Source organism: Rana temporaria, chromosome 3 (genome assembly GCF_905171775.1).
Source record: "Rana temporaria chromosome 3, aRanTem1.1, whole genome shotgun sequence".
Lineage (NCBI taxonomy): Eukaryota > Metazoa > Chordata > Amphibia > Anura > Ranidae > Rana > Rana temporaria.
In genome coordinates, this window is record NC_053491.1 from 331352095 (window position 1) to 331379701 (window position 27607).

Below are 27607 nucleotides of genomic sequence, written 5' to 3' on the forward strand. Positions count from 1 at the left end.
GGTAAGTAATGCAATTGTAGAAACAACTCCTTAGTTTCAAGTTTCCTTAGTTTCAAGTAAAATATTGGTTACTATTATATAACCGTAACATAAAAAACATCAAAGACTGAATGGATAATGTCCTAGAACTGCAAACATGTAAACGTGGCACCTGCCAAAGTGCAAAGTTCCACTGGTACAGAAAAGCAGCGACCCCCCCCCCCCCCCAGTCCAAACTCATTTCATTGTGCAGGCTTTATCAGGGAGATTGAGCTTTCATTTGATTCATGCAAGATTGCAGGAAAATCTAACACAGTATGTGGGCATCTTAGGTGACATCTCCTACATCATTTTTATAAGAACTGATGATTTTTAGAATGGTGGTGCATGTGTGAATGCTATGGTTGAGACTTGATTATTTACATGTGTGATAGAATAGATTTATCTTGTTGTTGGGCCCCAACATTTGTAAAACAATAGATCTATGACCAATTTTAAGTTTTCTTTGTGAAATTAATGAACTATGATTATATATTTTATAGATATTTGAGTAATTTATCTTTACAGATTTATTATCATGTTAATCTCTGATTGTGTTCTATCGAATCAAAAGAACTTGACATATATTCTAACCCAACTCTACTAAATAAACATTCTCAGTATTGCTGTCTCTGCCCCATTAAAGAGATAATCCATCACTTTCTGGCTTTGTGACACCATGCCACCAGGACAGGATGTAAGGATGAATCTACCTATTGGAACATAAATACATAAAAACTTAGAGCTGTTTTAGCCTTTCCTTACTTTTGCTTAAGTTGTGCTTGAAGAAGAACTCAAAAACAGACTGAGGTATCTCATGTGTCTGAATTTTTGCTTTTGATGGTTCCATAATATTAAGCCGTATATGTACTATAATCTGGTCATTTTGGCTGTACATTTGTTCACAAGGGCAACAAGGAATGATTTGCATGTCTCTGCTTCCTAAAATGAGGAACAAATGCCTTATTTTTTGGAATTGTGATGGATGTGAGACATGCAAGTATCTTCTGTGTACCTTCTGTGTCAAAAAGATGTTGCTGGTTTTCAGAAAGGTGCGACTTGCTGTGTTTGCATTCTCCAGCACTTCCGTTACTAATACACATGGTCGTTTTTCGGAATGGAAAAAAACAACATTTTTTAAAACGTCATTTAAAATGATCGTGTGTGGGCTTCACATTGTTTTTCGGCATCTGAAAAACGACCAAAAAAAAATTTGAACATGCTGCATTTTTTCATGTCGTTTTTTCGTGTAAAAAATCATTCTGTGTGGGCAAAAACGAAGTTTTATACCCGCGCATGCCCAGAAGCAAGTTATGAGACGGGAGCGCTCGTTCAGGTAAAACTACCATTCATAATGGAGTAAGCACATTCATCACGCTGTAACAGACAAAAAAGCGCGAATCGTCTTTTTCGAACAAGGAATCCGCTAAATGCAGCCCAAAGGCGAATAGAACTTCCCCTTTAGAGTGCCGTCGTACGTGTTGTACGTCACACGCTTTGTTCATCATTTTTCAAAAACGATGGTGTGTGGGCAACGTCGTTTTTAATGATGACGTTGGAAAAACAACGTTTTTTGGACATGCTGAAAATTTAATTTTTTTTCATGCCGAAAAACAACCGTGTGTACATTGCATTACACTTAAGGAAGGACAGTGTTCTCCAAAAAGAAGAAGATACAAGAGTGGGGTCTGCATCAGGCTATCCTTTAGGTACTGTACCCATCCTAATATTCACCCCGCCCCTGTTCCTGTCAGAGCTTGCTGCTTACATCTTGTATAAAGGTCAGGAAGACCTGGTAATGCACAAATGGTGCAATCCCTGAACAAACAGTCAGAAGTTGTTATTTTGTGAAAAGGTACCTGTTTTTATGTACAGTTTTGCAGCATGTTCGATCCGTTTCTTAGACCTACATTTGTGAATAAAAGTAATTATCCTGTAAGAGCTCAGGAGTTTATAGGCATTATTTTATGCTCCTTCCAAACAAAAAATCCATAGAACAGATTAAGAACTTTAACCTAGTAGGTTCACGTTTGAATTTTGATTTGCTTGCTGCTCCCATTTAGGAAAAAAATAAATAAATATGTCCAGGCAACTACTGTATAATAACCATCTTTCCTTTTTTGTATAGACAATTCCTCATACTTTCAATGATCTGCATTCTATATGTTGCTTTACTGCAAAAAGTAAGCCTCAGTTTTCCAAGAATACAATCACTTCTCTGTAAAGACAAACATTTGTACGCTTTTGGGAAATGTGCTTAAACTCTGGTTTAACTATGTATTCTGGCTATATCCACATTCACACCCAGTGCCTGAAGTTTGAAAATGGCAAAGCTTTGGTTGCAAAAAATTGTTTGCATTAATCACACATACTTTGGTCCCTTTTTTTCTGATTTCAACAGCCAGTGCAAGCACTCCCTTTGACAGCTTAACTTGACATTTTCACCTAATGTATAAATTGTATAATGACATGAAATATAAATAAGAACTGCAAGCATTTTACTTTGGGATTGTTTAAAATAAATTCAGTATGTTAAGAAGACATGTTGTGTGCATGGCTTTCATTTACCTGGAGCACTTTATTGGTCTGCATATCTAATCACATTGAAGCATTGCTACAGAATAGGTCAGTATGATTGTCAGTGTCTCTTGCCATGTTAATTGGTTCATTAGTAATTGCAGAGAGTTTTCAGTGCTGTGACATTAATGCTACATTTTTCCACACCCCTCTGAGCTTCTTGCAGAGAGCATGGGTGTCATTAGCTTAATACAATATAAAATGCCCTTTTATTAAGTCCACCTAATATATGGAATGTGGAAGTTGTATCACATCACACCCTCCTGTAGACTTGCCGATTGCTCCCTTCAGTTCACTGTGGCTGTATCAGGATCAGCAGAACTGGTAATTGTTCCCATTAATGAGAGGCTGCTGGGTATCTGTGCATTTTGCATCCACACAGTCTTCATCTTGTTGATCCTGAATGATGTTTGCATATTCCTTAAATAATGAAAAAATACATTATGCTTGTGAAGTAAAAATTATAGTACTCTAACGTAGTGAAATATTAACACTTGAAAAATGAAAAGCTTGGAAAATGTCCAATGTCCTGTAAATCCTATTCTAATTCAGAAGGGGATAATGGACAGAATTCAGTAGAATCTGCCACATTTGTTCCACCATCTAACTGTGTTTTTGGGACACAAATGCTGAAATCGGTATCTCCTCATCAGGTGAGCAGTTGGGTTGGATGCTTTTATACAATCATGCATGTATCTTCAATTCAAAAATTATGTTAAAGATGGCCATAGATGTACAAGAAACAAGTGGATCAGAAAATGGTTAAATAGGCCAAAATGTGTCACCACCTCCTTTGGCAGAACATTCCAATCTGCCTGTTCGTACTGTTAGAAAATTCTTAGTAGAATGTCCATATTGGTTTAAAGCAGGGGTAGGCAAACTAGGCAGCTGTGGTGAAACTACAAGTCCCATGAGACAATGAAAGACCCTAAAGCACCTGATAATGGATGGTTCATAATGGGTTCAAGAAAGCCACATTCTAGATCTATTTTCCTCAGTCTATTAGACTGGCTTCCACCTTTAAAAGGTTTTAAAATCACCTAAAAAAACATTTCTCCAAAGTGTCTTCCTTTCTACCCTAGTGATTATTACCCAGTAACAAAATCCTATCACCCCTACGCACTGATATCTGATATATATATATATGTTGCCCTACTTATAACACCATTAACTGTGGACAAAAATCTTACCTGATCTTTGACGAGACTCATTTGCTTGTTGATGAGATCAGTTATTTGGCTAAAAGTTGGCCGCTTAGTAGGTTCCAGGTCCCAGCATGCTTTCATGAGACGATATCTATAATAGAAGTATTCCATTTCAAAACCAATTGTAGCATTAGGATGCATTAAAGTGTATCTGTAGCTCGGCCACTAAAAGTCCTGCTCATCTACCAAGATGGCTGTCTCCAAACACATGCAGACACAGTGTGGAACAAGGCATGGTAAGTCAGTAATGGGGAAAATATTAGACGCAAGAAGACCACAGCAATACTGGCGAACAGTCCTTTTCCCTCTGCTTGCCTATTTTGGGCACAGCTTCCATTGAACGGGTACTTTTTAAAGACTGGTAAACATAGTAATATTTCACCAGTATATATTGCTCAAGTTTGCATGCTTATTAGTGTTTGATTCAATAAAAATCTATTTTATATAATAGTAGGGCAGATCTTATGCCGCGTACACATGGTCGTTTTTCGGCATGAAAAAAAAATGAAATTTTTAAAAACGTCATTTAAAATCATCGTGTGTGGGCTTCACATCGTTTTTCGGCTACTTAAAATGTTGTTTTTCGGGTTTTAAAAATGACCGTGTGTGGGCTAAAACAATGTATTAAACCCGCGCATGCCCAGAAGCGAGTTATGAGACAGGAGCGCTCGTTCAGGTAAAACTACCATTCATAATGGAGTAAGCACATTCATCACGCTGTAACAGACAAAAAAGCGCGAATCGTCTTTTACTAACAAGGAATCGGCTAAAAGCAGCCCAAAGGCAAATAGAACTTCCCCTTCAGAGTGCCGTCGTACGTGTTGTACCGCGCTTTGTTCATCATTTTTAAAAAACGATGGTGTGTGGACAACATCGTTTTTAATGATGAAGTTGGAAAAACGTTGTTTTTTGGACATGATGAAAAATGTCGTGTTTTTTTCATGCCGAAAACCGACCGTGTGTATGCGGCATTAGTGTGTTGGAAATGTGTCAGTTATACAGGTGAAAACTACTATAAGGCACTGCAAAACACAAATTTTCAGATCTTTGCCTTACTTACAAGTCTAAAGGAGAATAATCTGGGCAATCCATCTTGTAGCCTTCTTTTATCATCTTGTAAAACTTCCTGTTTACAATAATTCCAGGATAAGGGCTTCTGCCTGTAAAAAAGGACACATTTTACATGAAAAAAGTCCATGCAATATTATATTAGGTATTGATGTAATTGACATTATCTTGATTACTTAGTGCTTACCAAGAGAGAAGATCTCCCACAGAAGGATTCCATAGGACCAGACATCACTTTGCACTGTATAGATGCAATCAAAAATGCTCTCTGGGGCCATCCACTTTACTGGCAGACGAGCCTAAAAATGAAAAATTAAACAAATCTGTGGTTAGCTTTCTCGCCTTACATCATTTAGATCTATTCAGTTCTTATCTGGAAAACGGTATTCCTGAAGTTTATATGCTCTCCCCATGTTAATGTGAATTCCCTGTGGCTGATATTGGCCTTTAATTGCCGTTATGGCATTTAAAACCATTGTGACATCACTGCTACCCCAGACTTGCCAATGATATTTAATGCAGTTTCTTTGCAAAGTGCAAGGATGGATATGTGGCATATACACAGGGGTACTAAATGCAAAAGTATATTTATTTCTTTACTCCATGCAGTTTTAGTTATCTGTCAGAACCGTTGAAGTGGGGGTCTGAGTGGGAAAGCAATTCATATAAACTGTACCACTGTGTAAGGGCAGGTGCCACCCATTCTCATCAGAACCTTTGGCTGCTATCAGGTTGGCACTGATATATTTTATCCCATAGTTAACAGCACAAGTTTGAGGCTTTCAGGGCAGGTTACAGAGATTATTGCTAGGTTCCTAAAAACAAAAAAAAACAGGGGCACTCATAGCAAAAAGATGTTAAGGTTTTATCTTCTACTGTATTATCATCCCATCTCCTTTCATTTTTAAGCCTGTTAACAAAGACATTTTCCTACTACACTTTCCTTCCAATAGTTCTCTGGCCGTTTGCTCACAGGGATCCCAAGCCAAAGAACCTAAGCACATAAAACCTGAAGAAGAGTTGTCACGCCACATCCCAGTATATGGGAGTCTCGCAGCAAAAACAGGAGAGAGAGAGAAAAACAGACGAACCCTTACAGTGTATTGGTGTTAAACTAACAGAGTGCAAAGATATTGGTAATGGTGTGGAATAGGTAAAAAGTGAGTGAAAGGAGAGCCCAACAGAAGAAGCAGCAGTTGGCAGCAAAATAGGGCACCTCTGCCATTTAATGGGCTTTTTTAGCTACACCATACAACAGACATACAAAAGGTCCCCCAAAATTTCATTGCAATGTCACTGCTTCCATCTCACCATAATATTGTGCACCTTAATTAAGCCTCATAGGAGTAAGCGATACAATTTCATTTTCTTTAATTGTATTTAAGAAATTCTCTGTAGATCTGGGTCTAATAAAACTATTTTACTAAAAAAATTAATTGTTCTCATACAGTCGTAACTTCATAATTTTAATAATGTAATTTCATAAATATAAAAATGAAACTTATCATTATTGCTGAAAATTTTGAATGTATATACCAATGTTCAGCAACAATACAAAAAACTACTGTAATGCAGACCCATTGCACTCAGTAAAAGAAGAACCTGACCATGGGCCCAAGATGACAGGGCCTAGCAATGCCTCTGGCAGGATAAGATGATAATACAGAATTAGAGGTTAGTGTAAGGTTGATTATTTAGGTACGATTAGTGTTAGACTTATGAATAAGGAGGTTTAGGTGTGGTGTCAAGGTTAGATTTGGGGAAAATTTTTAAGGCTCGTGTTAGAGTTTAGGTCAAATGTTGAGAGTATGGATGGACTATGGCACTGCTCAACTCTAGGCAGTCACTGTGCAAGCCGCTGCTATCCTACCCAGATAAGAAAGCTGGGTGAATGGGGAGTCAGGGGTTAGCATAGGCTAGTTTAGCTAGGATGGCTGGGTTTTTGTATTGTTTATGATTAGAATAGTTGCCTTTTAACAACGATATGAGAATTCTATAATACAGAAAAAGTAGGAGTTTTTAGAAAGGAATATGATTTCCATATATATATTTGGGTCTGTCCCTGGAATTGAGTTATGGGTATTACCGTAGTTATTTATAATTTTTTTATTGACCACTGATTGAGCAAATTTAGCTTGTCAATTCACCAATAGCTAGTAGTGTCACTGTGCCATAAGGCAGTGGTTATACTCAGATGGCTCTTTCTTCCTGTAAGAGCTTACATATGGAACAAATGTTGCAGTAAACACAATTGTGGTGCCCACACTTTTTAAAGCTTATACCACAGAAAGGGTGACAGTATTGTAAACAGTAAGAACAGATCCATCTTTATGCTGATTGCTGTAACTATAGATCATTTCCTACTTGGTCAGCACTATATCAGCAGAATACAAACAGGAGTTTCTGTTTCTAAATTAGAATGCTGCTATTTAAGTTACAATATATCCACCTTGTGGGTGATAGTTTATTTTCATTTAGCATCTATATTCATAGGAATATTGTGATATCCTCAGTGACCAGAATCATTTAGGCTCAACTTGTGCAGAATTGCCTGTGCTTCCACAGGTTGATAAAAGTTTGTTTTGGACACCTGAACAATGCCCACAAATACTGCTTTCAGTCGTGTTCACTATCCAAATGTGTAACACTTCGTCATTCGTCAAGCTCTGTGTCCCTTTATCTATTAGGCCACACTGATCAAGCCTCCCATCTGGCCTTCCTATCTTCTGTCAGCCTTAGGCAGACCGGCTTCCCTCACTACTGCAAACCCTCTGCCCTTACTGAAAGCATCTCATGAACCTTTAAAACAGCAAGGAACTCTCCCCCTTGTGCAGTAGCACTCAAAAAAGTCTATTAACCACTTAAGCCCTGGACCATTCGGCTGGCCAAAGACCAGGCCACTTTATGTGATTCGGCACTGCGTCGCTTTAACTGACAGTCGTGTGACCTAGCTCCCAAACAAAATTGCCATCCTTTTTTTCCCACAAATAGAGCTTTCTTTTGGTGGTATTTGATCACCTCTGCGGTTTTTATTTTTTGCGCTATAAACAAAAATAAAGCGGCAATTTTTAAACAAAATTCAATACTTTTTACTTGCTGTAATAAATATCTCCCAAAAAATATATAAAAATAAATATTTTTTCCTCGGTTTAGGCCGATACGTATTCTTTTAAATATTTTTGGTAAAAAAAATCGCAATAAGCATTTATTGATTGGTTTGCGCAAAAGTTATAGCGTCTACAAAATAGGGGATAGTTTTATGGCATTTTTATAATTTTTATAATTTTTATAATTTTTACTAGTAATGGTGGCGATCAGCGATTTTTATCGTGACTACGACATTATGGCGGACACTTTTGACACCATTTTGGGGCCATTTTCATTTTTGCAGCGATCAGTGCTATAAAAATGCACTGATTGCTGTAAAAATTATGCTGGCAGTGAAGGGGTTAACCTGTAGGGGGCGCTGAAGGGGTTACGTGTGACCTAGGGAGTGTTTCTAACTGTAGGGGGGATAGGCTGTGTGTGTGACACAACACTGATCACTGCTCCTGATTACAGGGAGCTGTGATCAGTGTCCTGTCACTAGGAAGAATGGGGAAATGCTTGTTTACATCAGCATTTCCCTGTTCTTCCTCTCCGTGAGATGATCACGGGTATCTCCGCGGACATGGAGTCCGCGGGACCCACGGTTGGACTCACAGAGTGTGTGTGCCCACAATGCCGCTTCTTAAAATAGGCGTACCTGTATGCCCATCTACCCACAGGAGCCATTGTGTTGACGTATATCGTTGTGCACTGGTCCTTAAGTGGTTAAGAAATAACATATAAGGTAAAGTATAAGAAAAATATGAAAAGGATAAAATCACTACTGGTAAGGTAACACCTTTTTTTGGCAATGGCACCCGAACAACGGACTTGCAAATGGATAAAGATGCCTTCTGTCAATTGATATTAGCTCTGACCATAATCCTCCAACTTGGTTCAAAGGTTAACCTTCTTCATCAAAGGGATCCCTGTCATTTTACCTTTTGAAATGTTTGGGCAATAATGGTGGGAGCTAATTCCCATTGGGGAAGTTACCTTTACCAAGTTTGAAGTCCATCGTTCTGGTTCCAGACCCAAAACATGTTACCAGTGCTGATTTTATCCCTTTCAACATGTTATTATATTCTACATTTGTCAGTATGCTATATTATTTATTAACAAAGCCTTTTAAAGTGTTACTGATACACTGCAAAAAGGGTGAGAGGGAGGCTTGATCAGTGAGTCCACAAGAAGCAAAAAGCGGGACCCAGAGGGAGGCTTGGGACACATGAGTGGACTGCAGAGGATACACGTGAAGCATGGTGGAGACGTTTCCTGTAACTTACATAATGAAACTAGTATGTGTCATGCCTTAATACACAAGGAATGTGTTTTTCTATTGATTGCAAAAAGGAATCCGGTACAAAGACTCGGCTTGGAAGAAAGGAATTGTTTTGATATAATTAAAACAGAGTTTTGAGAGTGTGTAATTGAACACCAACACTGTGAGTGTGTTTGGGGAGAAAAGGACAATGGACATCTTTATGATTTAACTCCTTCCTTACTGGGCCATAGCAATATGACGCCGGCAGGAACCCTCCGGGTGGATGTCATATGACGTCCTTTCCCTTCTGGCCATTTAGGGGGCGCGCGGCACCGCTCGTGACCCAGTGTGCGTGCCCGGTGGCCACGATGTCCGCCGGGCAGCCGCGATTGGCCGTGATCACGGCAGGAATGTGGATCTGTGTGTGTAAACACACAGATCCACCTCCTGTCAGAGGTGAGGAGACTGATGTGTGTTCCCAGTACAGAGGAACACACATCGGTCTCCTCCCCTTGTGAGTCCCCCTCCCCCTACAGTTAGAATCACTCAATAGGGAACATATTAACCCCTTTAGCGCCCCCTAGTGTAAAACCTTTCCCTGCCAGTCACATTAATCAGTGCAGTTTTATAGCACTAATCGCTGTATAAATGTAAATGGTCCGAAAAATGTGTCAAAAGTGTCCAATATGCCGCCTCAATGTCACGGTCACAATAAAAATCGCAGATCGCCGCCATTACTAGTAAAAAAAATAAAAATGCCATAAATCTATCCCCTATTTTGTAGACCCTCTATCTTTTGCGCAAACCAATCAATATACGCTTATTGTGATTTTTTTTTACCAAATATATGTAGAAGAATATGTATCGCCTAAACTGAGGAAAAAAATCTTTATTTTTTTTTAAATTGTGATATTTATTAAATCAAAAAGTAAAAAATATTATGTTTTTTTCAAAATTGTCACTCTTCTATTGTTTATAAAAAGAAAAAACTGCAGAGATGATCAAATACCACCAAAAGAAAGCTCTGTTTGTGGGGGAAAAAACATAAAGATTTCATTTGGGTACAGTGTTGCATGACCGCGCAATTGTCATTCAAATTGCGACAGCGCTGAAAACTAAAAATTGGTCTGGGCAGGAAGGGGGTGAAAATACCCTGTATGGAAGAGGTTAAGATGATAAAATGGCTTTTCAACAAGTGTAATGCAATCACACACATAATTTTTTTTCTTTTGCACTTTTTTACCTCTCAAAAAATGTTTGAAACAGAAAATTCTTGTATTTCAAATTTGTGAATTGTTGTATTTGTTTTACGGTTACATGAGCTACAAAGTAGCATGTAGGCGGCTTAATTATACTGATTTCTTGGGTAACACATTATTGTCCCTAGTTGAGGCAATTGGCTAAAGATGCAGGTGATGACCTTGCTGCTGACTTTTGACAAAATGTTGATATTTGCATATGAGTAAGAGTGCAATTTAGTCTTTTTAGACTATAGAGTTTTGGGAAATGAGAGCATTTGAAGGAGGTTCCGTTCTGAAAGTTTCACTTTGTGTATATGCTTGGGTTTTAGAAGGGTTTACCTACATTACATACATTGTTTTAATTACATAACACAGGAATAATAATGTCAAGCAACCAATGGCAATGCATTTTATGATTTTCTGTACCATGGTACACAAGTTAACTGTACAGTAGACAGTGATGTCATAAAGGGTTCAGGATAAACAGTATGATGACCACTGGAGAACTTGGGAAGAGTGCTGGGAAAATACAGCTAAAAAGCTGTTATCGCAACAGAAACTGTTTACTCAAGAAAAGATGATTGCTTACATTTCCTTTTACAACATAGTTGCTGTCGTTTTCGATGTCCCTGGCCAGTCCAAAGTCACAGATCTTGGCAGTACGTCCCTGAGTTATCAACACATTTCTGGCAGCAACATCTCTGTGAATACACTGTAATGGAAGGCATTGAAACATGAGATCTCCACTCACTACAATGTCTACTCTTTACTACGTCACCTGTTGCCTCTATGTAAATGTATTAAAATATTTCCAAAGAGATTGAAAGCGGATCCTACCACATGGTCCACATATAATTTATCTTGGATAGGTAGAATTAATACAGTTAAAAATGCCACTCCTTCTAAAATTATTGTACTGCATTACTGTCGCTCCCAATTCTAATATCAATGGCAAATTTAAAGCATTTCCAGTCTACAATACCAAAATGTATCAGGTGTTCACAGGGGTTGTAAACTCTCCTGTATGGTTTTAGACTCCAGGAGGCAACTGGGAGGACTTGGAGTCTCTCATATAATACAGGTGAAACTCCAAAAATTTGAATATCGTGCAAAAGTTCATTTATTTCACTAATGTGACTTAAAAGGTGAAACTAATATATGAGATAAACTCATTACATGCCAAGCAAGATAGTTCAAGCATCTTGCAGTGTGTGCCTCTCCATTCTTCCTCCATACTCTGGGTGCTTGGTTTACAAATGAGATGCAAAATTTGCTCTCTTTAGAAAAGAGGACTTTGGACCACTGAGCATTAGACCAGGTCTGGTTTTCTTTAGGCCAGGTAAGACACTTCTGACGTTGTTTGTTGTTCAGGAGTGGCTTGACAAGAGGAATACGACATTTCTGCACAACTGTCAGGTCAGCAGTCTTTCCCATGATTAATAATGGGGAAGGTAGTGCTGCGCTATATGTGGAGGATGGAAAGGTGGAAAGGAAGTGAAGGGTGGTCTGACTGTGACAGTACAAACAAAAATGGCTTTAAAAAGAGCCGATCAGTGAGCGGGCTGACAAAATTATAACCATTCTAAGCAAAGGTGCAAATAACATAACTACATACGTTCTTCTTAGTAAAATGGGATACACAATCAATAAGGTGATGAGAAGTGCAAATAAAGATATACAATCTGTGTAACACAACACCCAAATAACTATGATGGGCTCAGTGATGAGCTAGTGAAAAAAAATCCATAAAGCAGTAAACTTGTGATAAAGATCGATAAGGCAAAACTTTAACAATAACACCAGAGATCTAAATAATAATTGAAAGTCCAAAATTGGGAAGTGCTGGTGTGGGTCCGAATAAATAATGTGAAGAAAAGGTGGATATCCAGTGATCCTTATTTTTATTTATTTTTTATTTTTTAGTGTATTTTGTGCGTGTACTCGAGAGAGGAGCCGGACTGCAGGAGTTGGGAGTAGGCAGGCCTCCCCCAGAGGCAATCTGCCACCTTTCTCCATGCCCCTCCCACACAGCCCGCCCTACCTGCTCCGCTTTGAAGCCCAACGGGGCAGAGGGACTCCCTACAAGGCAGTGAGAGGATCTAGCCCGCTCAACCAGCCCCGTTAGTCCTTCGTATCTCTTTTTAGAGACTGCCTGGTCAAAGTGCGTGCATGTTAACCCAATTTTGAGTGCGTGTAAGTGTGGTGGTTTTTGTGGGAGGGGGTGGGCGTACTAAGCGCAGGCTTACCTCACATAGCACACCCACCGGGAGCCGGGCTGAGACCACCAAACTCAATTCACATGTAGCCGAGACCGGGATCCGAACCCCTAGCTGCAGAGGTGAATGGCTTTTCAGCGCAGTGCCAATCACGTTGAGCCACCGCAGATCCTTTTAAGGTGACTGAGGGTGTCCCCTTACCTTACTGCTGTAAGGTAACAGCATATGACTCCAACCACATATGGTTATCCAAATGGGCTCTGGTCCAGGGAAACTGGGTCCTCCTTGGAAGTCGCGTCCCAGGATGGCCAATGTCTCGCGCCTTACTGCTGTAAGGTAACAGCATATGACTCCAACCACATATGGTTATCCAAATGGGCTCTGGTCCAGGGAAACTGGGTCCTCCTTGGAAGTCGCGTCCCAGGATGGCCAATGTCTCGCGCCCAGAGGGATAAAACCACCAATAGTGTGATATTGTTTTAAAACTTTTAATCAGCATAAAAATATAAACGAGGGTACTCACATGGTTAAAATTAAATCAGGCATATAAAAAAGAGGGGCAATCGTTCGCCAACGTCACCTCCGGTACCTCTCAGTGGGCTCAGAGCCCTCTTTTTTATATGCCTGATTTAATTTTAACCATGTGAGTACCCTCGTTTATATTTTTATGCTGATTAAAAGTTTTAAAACAATATCACACTATTGGTGGTTTTATCCCTCTGGGCGCGAGACATTGGCCATCTTGGGACGCGACTTCCAAGGAGGACCCAGTTTCCCTGGACCAGAGCCCATTTGGATAACCATATGTGGTTGGAGTCATATGCTGTTACCTTACAGCAGTAAGGCGCGAGACATTGGCCATTCTGGGACGCGACTTCCAAGGAGGACCCAGTTTCCCTGGACCAGAGCCCATTTGGATAACCATATGTGGTTGGAGTCATATGCTGTTACCTTACAGCAGTAAGGTAAGGGGACACCCTCAGTCACCTTAAAAGGATCACTGGATATCCACCTTTTCTTCACATTATTTATTCGGACCCACACCAGCACTTCCCAATTTTGGACTTTCAATTATTATTTAGATCTCTGGTGTTATTGTTAAAGTTTTGCCTTATCGATCTTTATCACAAGTTTACTGCTTTATGGATTTTTTTTCACTAGCTCATCACTGAGTCCATCATAGTTATTTGGGTGTTGTGTTACACAGATTGTATATCTTTATTTGCACTTCTCATCACCTTATTGATTGTGTATCCCATTTTACTAAGAAGAACGTATGTAGTTATGTTATTTGCACCTTTGCTTAGAATGGTTATAATTTTGTCAGCCCGCTCACTGATCGGCTCTTTTTAAAGCCATTTTTGTTTGTACTGTCACAGTCAGACCACCCTTCACTTCCTTTCCACCTTTCCATCCTCCACATATAGCGCAGCACTACCTTCCCCATTATTAATACTTATGGTCTGATACACCTTCCAGTGCCGCAGCTGTACCTCACCCCCCCTCCCCACCCTCCCCTTGATAGCGCGGTAATACCCACTCTCACACTTTCCCATGATTGTGATTCCTACTGAACCAGACTGAGAGACCATTTAAAGGCTCAGGAAAACTTTGCAGGTGTTATGGCTTAATTAGCTGATTAGAGTGGGACACTTTGGGCCAGATTCACAGCCGAGATATGACGAAGTATCTCAGATACTCCGTCGTATCTCTCAGAGTATCTATGCGACTGATTCATAGAATCAGTTACGCATAGATATCCCTAAGATCCGACAGGTGTAATTGTTTTACACTGTCGGATCTTAGGATGCAGTACCGCGGCCGCCGCTGGGGGGAGTTTGCGTCGTAAACCAGCGTCGGATATGCAAATTAGAGTTACGGCAATCCACAACGTTTTTTCGCGTTCGCTACGTTGCCGCTAGTCTAGTTTCCCGTCGCAAAGTTAGTCGTCGTTTTGGGTGCCTTAACTTTACGCAGCACACGTATGTGCTGTATAAAGTATGGCTGTCGTTCCCCCGTCGAAATTTAAAAATTCACGTCGTTTGCGTAAGACGTCCGGGAATACGGAAGTACGCTACGCACGTCGCCGTTCGAAAAAATGATGTCACTTCGCGCAAAGCACGGCGGGAATTTCTAAACGGAGCATGCGCAGTAGGTCTGGCGCGGGAGCGCGCCTAATTTAAATGGCACATGCCCATTTAAATTACGCGGGCTTACGCCGGAGGCAGGCGGCGTAGGTTTTCATTGCAAGTGCTCTGTGAATCAGGCACTTGCAATGAAAAATTGCGGCGGTGTAACGTATCTACGATACGTTACGCCGCCGCACTTCTACCTGAATCTGGCCCTTTGAGCCTAGAATATTGCACCTTTTCACAATATTCAAATTTTCTGAGATTGTGGATTTGGGGTTTTCATGAGCTGTAAGCCATAATCATCACAATTATGACAAATCACGGCTTGAACTATCTTACTTTGCATGTAATGAGTCTATCTGATATATTAATTTCACCTTTTAAGGTACATTAGTGAAATTTAATGAACTTTTGCAAGATATTCACATTTTTTGAGTTTCACCTGTACATTATTATTTTGCATCAAAAATAGAGCTACTTTCCATCCTGTATTCTACCACATACTCTCCTGACTGGGTTACAATAGAGGCAGGGTCTTGTGAGGCATATCTAATACATCCAATATGAATAACTTTGAAACAAAGACCATCTTTTATGTGCCCGACTCTGTCTCACTCTCTGAAATTGTGCAAAGCTACTTGCAAATGTTTTTTTACTCCAATTTTCCCACTCTCCATTGTCTCCCGTCTTAATTTTTTTTTTTGCACATGTTTACTTGTTAATCACCAAACAATTATATATTTTCTGAAAGCAGAAACTCCTGAGAATGAAATACTTGCAGTATTTTATGTTGCAAAATATTTGAGCAGCTGTTTATTAAAGGCATATTTCCAGGAAAAAAATACACTAAAATTATTTTTAGTGCAAATAAACACAATAGTATACCCACCATACCAGACATGTCAAGGCTCAAATTGCATACATCTGTAAAATCCCCAAAAAACTATAGTAACCAAGATTTTTCATAGGTGGTGCTTTAAAGGTACAATTTATCAATTTAGAGTTAAAAATGAATTATGGCTATTATTCTGATGTTCATGGTGATACCTCAAATGAGTGAAGTGATTTATGTTTAAATACACATGTAAGCCCTAGGCATTGCATTTGCATTGGGTGTGCATGGGGGCGATGGGTGTGCTTTATTTTTTTTTATTTATATTATTAAAAAAAAAAATAACACTTTTCTATGGTTTCACTCATTTAACTCTCATTTAACCCTCCATGTAATAGCGTGGCCAGGTGACAGGTCCTATTTTTGATGATCTATTAGTCCCCCGACTATCACATTACTTGCATTGTATGGCACAGAAAGTTACAGATGTAACTAGGATACAATGAAATCATCTCTTGTACACAAAGTTAGTTAAATCAGTTAACTCCCCTAATGAGATAATAGAAGTAGGAGAGGGATTTGAGCACCGACGTGGAAACTCAAGACTAGTTCAATTAGATTGACAGAATATATAAAGGCATTCTAAATCTGAATTTCGACAGTGTGGTCAAACACTGGAGATGTCTCATGTGTGGTGGCACTGTCTATCTGAAGGTGAAATTCTTGTGGACCCCTGAAAACAGTTATGGCAGCCTTTTTGAACAAATCCATTCCAGGAATTCCTGAGTCCTCCCAGAAACTCTTTTTATTTGAAGCTTTTAAAATAGCCATTGCTAAGGGGTAGACAACCTCTGTGGAAAGCTTAGAGTTTATAAAAAACAAATGATTGATGATCATGATCCATGAAAAAACTATCTAGTATAAAATAATGATGAACAAAACATTTTGCGGGAACATGGGAAACCTGTACAAAATACATGCCACTAGCAGACTGAAACCTTATGAGGGATGGGATGATTTTTTTCTTATGCTTTCTAGTTTTGGGGAAGGTGGGGTCCTGGGTTGCAAAGGGAGGGATGTGGACTGATGAGTGGCATCTTTTCTATGTGCCTATTTATTTGATTCCATGAGTTTGGGAATCAGAGCTGGGACACTTCGCCCAGGGCTGCTTTCATCAGACCTTTTGACTTTTCCTCTTGTTCTCTTCTTTTCAGTTCCTTCATTTTATGCAATGCTACACCAACCTACACTAGAATATTGAACATTATTCTGGGCCATACATAGGGTTTCCTCTCCAGGATTCACCAGGACAGTTCGGGTTTTTAACCAAGTGCCTGGGTTTCAGTCCTCCTAAAACCCAGACAGGAATGTGGCTCAGAACAGGGCCTGATAGGAGGGTGAGGGGGCACTATGCATGCCACTTTACTGTTTTCTTTGGAGCGCACAAAGGGTTTCCAGGTCTATTACAATCCTCTAGTCACTAATGTTTTTCCAAAAAAACAAATTAAAAATTAAAGTGTTCGGGTTTGGCTTGAAGAAAAAGTGGCAACCCTAGCCACACAATGTGAGTTGTAGTGATAGGTGCTGAATATTAGACATATGTGAAACCTTATTATTGATCCTGCTTTATCAATGATAGGTACAGGATCTCATTTATAGATAGCACGCTTATGTATCCAGTTATTGCTGTTGGCCAAATGTTACTCTATATTGCATTGTTTCATTGAAAATATTATTTTTTTTATTCTGTATTGGCTTGATTTATTAGGCATATTGTAATGTAAAATAAGTATTCTTTACGTAAACTGCTCACAAACCTAGCACGTTTAAGCTGAGAGTAAAAAAATGCATGAGAAGGCTTCAGGGAGTTTGGATATCAACATGATCAATACATTCAGAGAGTTAGGTAACTGTAGTCAAAACCAAACCTTCATTCAACATGAGCTTGAGTATATGCCTCCCAACATGTAAACCTACCTATTGGTCTCTAAGAAAGCAGGGAAGTGCAGAGTCAAGGATAACGCATGATCTGCAAATTCAGCTGACTATACCTTTTGATCTGCTGAACACATTGACATGCAACGTTTACTATATTGTATTTCACCATCATATGCCCAGTTTAAATTTTTCAGGTTTAAGATTGGTTTAGATATACATTCAGTTTCTCCCTGTGTATAAGCTGTATCCTATTGCACTAGAAAATTCAAATAGTATAGTTCAGACAATTTTGTTGTGTAATGGTATTACTGAACAGGAAGGCTGTCTTGTATAACAGCATAAAACTTCCCCATCCAGTAATGCTACCTTGAGTTGCTTAGTTATGTTGAACCATTGACATGTTTACCATTAAAAGCATTGAATTCCCCTACTGCAGTGTCCATTGTATGTTTATCAGAAGTTTTTTAAGTGTTAGATATCGTGACTTACATTCTTAGAAGCCAAAAATGACATTCCCTGTGCAATTTGATTAGAAAAGTTCAGAAGATCATGTAGGTCCAAAGGCAAATGGTCGTCTATGTCGTCCTCAACTTCATTCACTGAAGAATTTCCTGAAATAAGTTATTTTAAAGCCAGAGTGTGTGAAGGATTTAACATGTACAGGAGCTATTTATTTAACAGTTGTAAAGCATTAGAAGTTATATGATGAATTCCACAGTGACCCAGTATTATATTTTAGCTGATTACTAATTAATTGTTTGCTACAGCATGTTAATGGTTCTTTTAGCATAATAACATAAAGGTGGCTTCTTAAAAGAATGCAGTAATAAAATGTATTCTGTAATTAGCAGGTAAAGTGGATCTGCACTTAAAAAGTGAAGATTTTGTATATTAAAGGGAACATTGAGAAACAGTAATTGTGCCTAAAAAGTACCTTGAATATGTATGTTTTTGCTTTGAATTCCTGAAAAATATCTGTAAACTCCCTTGGCCTTGAGCCTCATAGCTGTATATTTGCAGTGTGAGATCTCAAGCTCTGCTGTCTCTGACTGCTAGTCCCATGAGATTTTAAGTGAGATTTTGTAATGCCACTATTGTGACCCTCATAGACTGTAAGCTGTACCTCAGGGCCTGCAGTACAGGGATCTTTCTACTTCTACTTCATTCATTCATTCTGTGGATCTCAGCTTCCTAAACCTTTACCTCTACTACAGCTCTTACATAGGAAGATTTGCACTGCTCTTTAACCAAGATGGCTGACACCACACAGAAAAACAAGGAAAACAAGGCATGATAATTCAGCAATGGGAAATAGACTAGCTGTCAGGGAATCACAGACAACATTGGTGTCAAGGTGCTTTAAAGAAGATCTATATTAATAAAAAGCTCAGGCCCCCCCCCCCCCCCCATCCTCTTCCTATCCAAATGCACCATTAGAAAAATAACCCCCAATGCAATGCCAGGCCCAGAATGGTGCCATCTTGAGCTATAGAAAAGGCTGTGGAAGGGTAGTTTTCCCTGATCATGACATGCTTCCAAATGCTGCATTTGGAGTTGGCATAACACCTGCCAAGGAGTGCTAGTAATATTTTGTTATCCCTGTGGGAATTCAACAGACACAGATGAGTATTTCTTAGCCTCTTCTTAAGGTATTATATTTCCTTACAGGGTACCTTTTACCGTCTAGGCTTTATGTATTATGCCTTATAACATACCTTTTGTTGACTTGTTGTTGGAGGTTGCTGGTCTCATATCAACATAAGTGGACATGCCCTCATTCCCAAATCCACTGTCACTATAAATATACACAAATAAAAAGAAAAGAGCTAAAAAACAACGAAAAAAACAAGATTATAGATAAAATCATCATTTGAGGGGGAGACATAAACTGTCTTTTTACAAACAGCTGGTGGGTGTAAGTGGGATACGAAGAGACCAACTGCATCTATCTATGCCAGCTTAAATTTCCATGATCTTTTTCTTTGGGTTAAATAGGTCATGATGGAACTGAGTGTGACTGACTTTGCTGTGCTCACTATTGTTTTGTGGTGTTTTTCTTTTTTATTCTTGTAAGTTGCTTATTTTGTACTTCTAGGCCAGGAATATGCCCACATGGCTAGGTTTTGGATCTCGAGAAATTGGTTAATTCAACTGGTCATTCCATTATTTCAGGAATAAATGCCCTAACAAGTATTTTTCACATTACATAGACATGCAACTTCAGAGGTTTGTTATACAATAACCGTCTTATATAAAAGACAACCTTGACCTGTTAAGAAAAGTGGACACTGTATGGACCTCTGGTTGTAGATGGTTAACAATGGATGTACAGTAGCTACACTTGTTAGAATATTCTTCACCAGAAAAGTAGAAAAGTGATTAAATATTATCTTCAACAAGACCATTTTATGCCAATGGGCCAACAGAATTGTATTTTAGACTGTAGAATGTACTCTAATCAAAAACAATTTTACATAGGCTTTATCTTCATATTAAGGGTACAAAATGAGAACAAGGTTTACAATGAGTTTTGCAAATCTTTATTTGGGGTTATTTTGAAATCTGTGTACAATTATCTTGATCTTGGTGCAAGTTTTGTGCTCTATTATTGCTTTATAGATGATATTGCCAACATTTGGAGTGATGATTCTTTCTCTATAGAGATTTGTTTCATAGGAACACAGAATAATACCAGTTGAGGCCTCAAGTTTACAGCTGGTATAACTTTTTAGATATCCCACTGACAGTAAAACCAGGTGAATTGATATCCATTAACACCCACGTCCTTTGGGGAACCAATGTCCCCTTTGGACAATTTCAAATACTAAAGCAAAAGAGCACTTATTTAGGCCTCCCTCTTATGTTTATTCCTATAGAAATTAGTGAATGGTCCTAAAAGGTGGGAGGATAAAATACCATTTCTTACAGCCTACAATTCCCATCATCAAGATATTAAAGCAAGATTTTTGTATATACAAAACAAATTCATGTAAACCATCTGAGACTGTGGAAATATTTAATTGAACTCTGTGTTATAGGGAGTTTATTAGAATGTATTTAATTTAAATACTCAGGGGCAGATCCACAGAGAGAGTACGCCGGCGTATCTACTGATACGCCGGCGTACTTTCAAATTTCCCTTGTCGTATCTTTAGTTTGAATCCTCAAACCAAGATACGACGGCATCTGGGTTAGATCTGACAGGCGTACGGCTTCGTACGCCTTCGGATCTTAGATGCAATACGTCGGCGTCCGCTGGGTGGAGTTCACGTCGTTTTCCGCGTTGGGTATGCAAATTAGCTATTTCCGACGATCCACGAACGTACGCACGGCCGTCGCATTCTTTTACGTCGTCTCTAGTCTGCTTTTTCCGGCGTATAGTTAAAGCTGGTGTTTTGCGGCGTATAGTTAGACTTGCCATGTTAAGTATGGCCGTCGTTCCCGTGTTTAATTCAAATTTTTTTTTTTTGCGTACGTCGTCCGTGAATCGGGATGGACGTAATTCACGTCTATGTTAAAAAAAATGACGTCCTAGCGACGTCATTTAGCGCAATGCACGGCGGGAAATTTAGGGACGGCGCATGCGCAGTTCATTCGGCGCGGGGACGCGCTTCATTTAAATGAAACATGCCCCCTAATCGCCGATTTGAATTCCGCCGCCAGAGATAGACTACGCCACTGTAACTTACGGTGCAAAATCTTTAAGGATTCGAAGATAACACAAGTAAGTTACGGCGGCGTAGCGTATCTCTGATACGCTGCGCCGGGGCAGATCTTTGTGGATCTGCCCCTCAGTTATTTAATGTATGGTTATTTTAGACATTACATTTAATTTAATTCTATGTTTATCCCTTTTACACTTCAGGGTCACATATACTGTATATTTTAGTAATTTTAGTTGTGGCACAATGGAATGCTTTTCCATTGTATTGTACTTTTATATGGTTTGTTAGGTCTAATGACCCATTTCAGCTTTTTACTTTCCCCCTGATTAAGTGTTTTTACTATGGCTATTTGGATGCCTATCTGATAATGTTATTTGAGCTAACTAGATTAATTGTGATCCGCCTCAATTGGCTAATTGTGGCTCAGTGGGGTGTGGAAAGCCAACAGTGGGGCTGTGTGGACCTATCAATGTTTCTGGCTCTGCCTTCATCCCTCACCAACTACTTACTAGGGGATGAGAACTATTCAGTTTTTCTTGCTGGTACGTTGATTGATATTTTTTCTTTTGGCCTGCAGAGTGGTGCTTTTGGGAATTAATTATATGGAAAATATTTAATTTACTGTAATTCTATTAGTGTAGTGATTTTTTGTATTATTATTTATAAATGTAATATGTGTTTTGTGAATGATCATGCAATTTGATATGGGATGTGCATTTTACTATAAACGATATAGTTCTTACCATATATAAAAACAAAATACATTTTGGTAATTAATGACCGGGGGTTTTAGAATTCCTCATTCGAAAGGAGGATTTCCTGTGAACTTTAATTGTGCATTCATAATATGTTGTTACTTCTAACGAGAGAGCGTGGATAGTGTTGAAATGCGTCAAATGGTTTTATTAAAGTTGGAGTATTATCTGCCGCTGTCTTCTGGAAATTGCCTATTTGCTTAATTTCTTACATAAAATATCAACAAGTTTTCATTATATCAGTGTTCAATCATTTTAACCATTTGTATGCTGCTGTGATTGTGGGATACACTGATTTCTGATTGAGCTTGTATGGTTGCTTTGAAACATGTAGGGTTATCTTAATGGTAGTGCTCTTAGCTGTGTTGTGTTGTGATTAAGAGCTTTCTAGCATTATACGCATCCACATATGTATCTCCTGGGTTGTAGTGCTGTGATGTTTTTATCTGGAACAATTTATTAAATAAAGCATTCAAGTTTTTGCTACAGTGTGCAGCCACCTACTATACATATAAACCACTGACACATATTTTTAAAGATTACCTGGGTGCATATTTTTGCTCCACTGACATATTTTTGTAGTTGCCGGTGGAATCAGTCAGATAGGCTGTAAAAATATCATTCACTCCCTCTGCTTTTCTTCTCAAGAAGTTCAACAGGTCACCATGTGGGCAGTATTCTGTGATCACAAGAATTGGGCCTGGGACATAGAAACAAACATAAAATGATAGCATTGCTTCAAATGTTATGCCAATGTGTGATTTGCAAATATAACAGATCAGTGTCAAATAAAATGAGTAAGCAACAATCTAATCTAAAGATGTTCAATGCTGCTGCATATAAAAAGTATAAAACTGCAACATGTATAGCATTATTCAAAACTGGCCATCTGCAAATTGGGGATCGTTGACCCATTAGGTTACATTAACACACACATTTTATACAGTCAGGCAAGCTGCGTTAAGGAAGCCCAGTCATTTTATTAGGCTACCAGGCATCCTCAGTGCATAAAAAAATGTACCTGCAACATTATTTTATTAATGCAGCACAACCCAACGCACAAATGATTCACATCAGTGCATTATGGTACACTAATAGTGCAGGTGAGTTTTGCTGTGCAGTATACCTGAGTTGGAGTGTCATTCATTCTCAACACACATACTGTATATCAATGGGCTAGCTCCCAGCTGTCCCTCATTTGACTGTTGCTATTATGAAAGCTCAATATAAAGGAAAACATGATTTTTGTACTTTTTTTTTAATCCAATGAGGCATGCTAAAATTATTTCTGAACAGAAGCAATGGACACTGGCAACATAAACCATTAGCCAGCACGGGATAATCCCACTCACAACCATTATGCCTCAGCTTTGCAGCAAAGTAGTACAGAGAACATGAAAAAACAAAGGGGATTTCAAGAAAAAGATTTTACTGTGAGTACAAAAATCCTATTTTCTTTCTTAAAAGCTGTCCAACTGAGGGGTGGGCAACATATCAATGAAGGCTAACAAACTTCAGAAAACTGGGGACTCCTTCAGATCAAAGAGTTGCCTGAAAGACCCAGCTCTCAAAGCTGGCATCAAATGAGGCCTGCATATCCACCTGGTAGAAGTTAGAAAAAAGAACATAGAACCTAGTAGAATGCATCTTGACAGGAAGGGGTGCCCCCCGATCCTTAAGTCTATAAGTTTGGATGATGGCCTTCCTGATGCACCAAGAACTAGTGAAATGAGAAGCTGGGGTACCCTAATGGGGTTCATCTGAAATTACATAAGGAATCCGCCTTCCTGAAGAAAACAGTGGCTGTTGGATAGACGCACTCAGCTCAAAACACATCAACAATGGAGGAAATTTTCCTTTTGGTGAACTGGAGCCAGATATAGCAAATGAACAATGTCCTGGTTGAGGAGAAAGATAAACTACCTTAAACAAGAAGGTGGCAGTATAACCCGACAGTCTAAGAATTCTTAAGAATTTTTGTCCTTTAAAGGACGAGAAAGAAAGTAATGTTAGAAAAAAGCACATATGGGTTTAAACATTTATTTTCTGTGTATTAAATCTTCATAATCTGTGTAACAGGTAGCGTAGCAGGGGTGTGCCCTTTGTCTAAGTACTTGTGCTAAACAGTGTCTCTTCTTCCTACCTCAAAAAGGTACGATTTGTTTACTTTCCTACCTACCTATCTAAGCATCTTCCTAGATGCTTAAGTTGGCCATCTTATCTGGTTCAGCAAGAAACAGCTGAGTTTTGATCCCTGTATGAGCATTCTGGTTGTACAGAAGTCGATTAGGTTTTTCCTGAACGATCATTACCGCTGGCTATAGCTGGCAGCACTGATCAGTGTATTCTGATGCCAGGCAAAGCTGTCACAAAACAACTCATCGGGAGGCATTCGATGTTAATGGGGAATCAGCACTTGATTAATGTATTGCCAGCCTTATACTGTATAACAAAATCTGACAGCTCCAGCCCTTGGAAGTGTTTATAGCCTGTGGTAAAAATATTAATTGCTGCTGACTGCAGGTACTTGGTAGACAGCATCATAAAATATCAGCATACACTGCTTATGCTACAGGCTGTAGACATTTTAGGGGGCCAAAACTGTCAAATCTGGCAGGAAGGGTGAGGATCAGCTATTTTATGTCAGAACTGCTAGGCAGATTTGGTAGGCGAATATTATATAAATATGCACTTATCCTTTATTAGACAGCCCATTGTTTATATAGTGCATCTACTGCATTTATAAAATAATCTAAGAGCCCAGTAGGAATGTGATTAATAATACCTCAGTATTTAGTTAAGGGCAGAATGTGTATAGCCTGTCAGTTTATTTTTCAGTTTATTTTAATTTACTGGGTTTGTCATCCCTAAAACTTTTTCACAATGTGGGAGGGCATGTAGGGCCATATATAGTGTCATAGCACCCGGGATTTATTATTGAAACAGAGTGTTGCCTCAGATCCCGTAAGTCTGAGAGAACCCCAGCTCCGACTTCCTTTTTTTTGCATTCTGTCAAAATTGCCTGTCTGCAGCTCCAAGTGAAGAAAGAGCTCCCATTAATAATCAAGGACATTTTTACAATTAAAAACCTCAAGCACCACAGCAATAAAACATTTTTTTTGACGAAGACAGTGCTGGGCTAGAAGTAAATATCAAGCCTGAATGAGAAAAATAAAATAATAGTGTAGAAGAGATAGCATGTAAGTGGTACCATTAGTTAGAAAATCACAGCATTTTTAATCAGTTGGGTAATGTCGCAATGAGTCCATGCACTACAATTCTTATCACCCCTTGCACCAGTCCAGAGAGCTTGGACAACTAGTCCTATTGTTGTTAATCAGAAGGGTTGATGGACAGGGCTGGCCAGGACAGTGTAGATGTTAGCATGGCCAACCTCTTCCTTCAAATGAACTGCTAACAGGAGGGGCTGCATCACTAATCCACTAATGTTTAGTAGCTAGGCAGAAACGGTCAGAACACTGTGGATAAGTGTTGTAATTCACAGAAAAAAAAAAGACTCTTGGATCAAAAAATCGAACCTGAAACACACCAAAACAGGCAAGCGTTTTTCCGGCACACCGCACCAGACCCGCGGCAGAGATATGTGAACCGGCTCCATAGAGAGCCAGTCACATTCTCCTGCTATGCGAATTGAATGCGGGGAAATTCGCATTAAATTTCCATAGGTGTGAACCCGGCCTTATATATTTAAACAAAATTTAAACAAAAATCTTACCTCCACATGTACAAGCACCCAGAAGGTTAACGATGTTCTGGTGGTTTCCCAAGTGACTGAGAATTTTCAGTTCTGACATCAAAGCCTCCTTTTCATCTGTATGTGCACTGGCTAAACAATATCAGACATGGGATCTTTTACTCACGACATATTCAACAAAATTGTTAACAAAACAAGATAAAAAAAATCAAAAACAAGATAAAAAATCAAAAATTCTTAACAAAAGAAGATAAGCAACTCACTTTCTGAAGGTTGAATTAGTAACACAATTGAGGCTGCAATTTTTTGGCAAATGAATCTAAATAAGGCTTTATCTTATGATTTTTTTTTTTTTTATTGCGGGATACGTGTTTTTTTTTTTTCAATTTTGCATATTGTAGGGAAGGGATATCATGTATATAACTTTTAATATTGCCGTGTTCATGCTGGTTGACCTCTACTTCATATGTCAATTACCTATCTCAAACTATCATGAGAAGTTAGAAGAGGGCTGCCATTGCTGATCTCTCCTTTTGGAATGCCAGTTCTATACCTTTCATGCTGTCTGAGATAGCATGAGAGGGATTCTGAAGATTTCTAAAGCTTACTTATAGTATGCTTGTTCCTGGGATGCATGTTGATTTAAAAGCAATGATGATTACACACTGAGTCTCATCCTGTGTATAGATTTTCTAGCTTGCGAGACAATTTAAGCACCAACAGACCGAGGATAATTGTCACTGGAGAAGATTATACCTTTACATACACATAGTAGCCATCACATGTTTTTTTTTTTTAAATATACATTATTCGCAGCATCTGCTCTTGCCATTTTGCCATTTAAAGAAAATTACTGTATCACTGATTGGCATGGCCAAACAGGAATGTAACGTAGCTTACATTATGGTATCTTGTTACTAAGAGAATTTTATTTAAACTCTAGTTAGAGCATTTAGAGATTCAAGTAGAACTAAAGGCGAAACGTTAAATAAATACTAAAGTAGAGTCCTGCCTGGCCTCTGGTTCAGTAGAGAGTTCAGATTCCTGCAGAGTAAGTCTAATCTAATATGGCAGAGTCACTGGCCCTCACAAATAACTTTTATAGCCAGATTCAGAGAGGTTTACGCCATAGATACGCCGTCGTACATTTAAGTGTATTCTCAAATTGAGATACACTTAAATGTAGCTAAGATACGACGGCCTGCGCTGTCGTATCTTAGCTGTCTAGTTCTGCCGGCCGCTAGGAGCGTGAACGCTGATTTACGCCTAGAATGCGTAAATCAGCTAGATATGCCTATTCACGAACGTACGCTTGCCCGTCACAGTAAAGAACTTAAAGTTAGTGGCGGCTATTGCTCCATTTTTTGGGGGGGTGGCAAACAAACCACCCACCCCCTTCGATCAGTCGGTCGATCAGTCAAAACCCCCCCATCGCTCACTCATCCGCCCACCAGCCCCACACTTATCCCACCTATCTCACGGGCAGCTTCGGCTCCTTCCTGCGTCTCCTCCTTGGCGGCTTCACCCTGCATCTCCTCGGCGGATTCATGGCGGCATCACCCTGCATCTTCTCCTCGGCGGCTTCACCCTGCATCTCCTCCTCCTTGGAGGCCAATGCAGTCGCTTCTCCTCTCGGCCAATCGGGTCTTAAGACCCACTTCCTGATTGGCCAGGAGGAGAACCAGGAAGACAATAGCAAATGTTAATTTGCTATTGTCACACAACTGGGCGGGCTCAGGGCACAGTGCTCTGCACCCCAATGCTCACCCTTTTTTGAAGCCAATTAGAGCCTCATGCTCTAATCTTGTGCTTTAAAGAAAAAAAAACCTTTGAAATCCATGCCTCCAGGGGCCTGAATGTAGATTAGGTGCCGGGTGCATGGATTGGGGGGGGC

General features: G+C 39.3%; 1 protein-coding gene across 1 annotated transcript in view; it reads right to left on the minus strand.

Moving 5' to 3' along the window:
* Positions 1-2493: 2493 nt before the first annotated feature.
* The window catches only part of CSF1R (colony stimulating factor 1 receptor), a 125978-nt gene continuing 100864 nt past the window's right edge, over positions 2494-27607 (minus strand). Inside the window, exons 13-21 of the mRNA XM_040345011.1 lie at positions 25735-25845; positions 22542-22698; positions 19294-19373; positions 18068-18189; positions 11050-11172; positions 5056-5167; positions 4861-4960; positions 3786-3891; positions 2494-3015 (exon numbers count right to left, since the gene is read on the minus strand). Of these exons, the coding sequence (XP_040200945.1) occupies positions 2908-3015; positions 3786-3891; positions 4861-4960; positions 5056-5167; positions 11050-11172; positions 18068-18189; positions 19294-19373; positions 22542-22698; positions 25735-25845 (1019 nt within the window). The 3' untranslated portion in view covers positions 2494-2907. The remainder of the gene's footprint in view (positions 3016-3785; positions 3892-4860; positions 4961-5055; positions 5168-11049; positions 11173-18067; positions 18190-19293; positions 19374-22541; positions 22699-25734; positions 25846-27607) is intronic.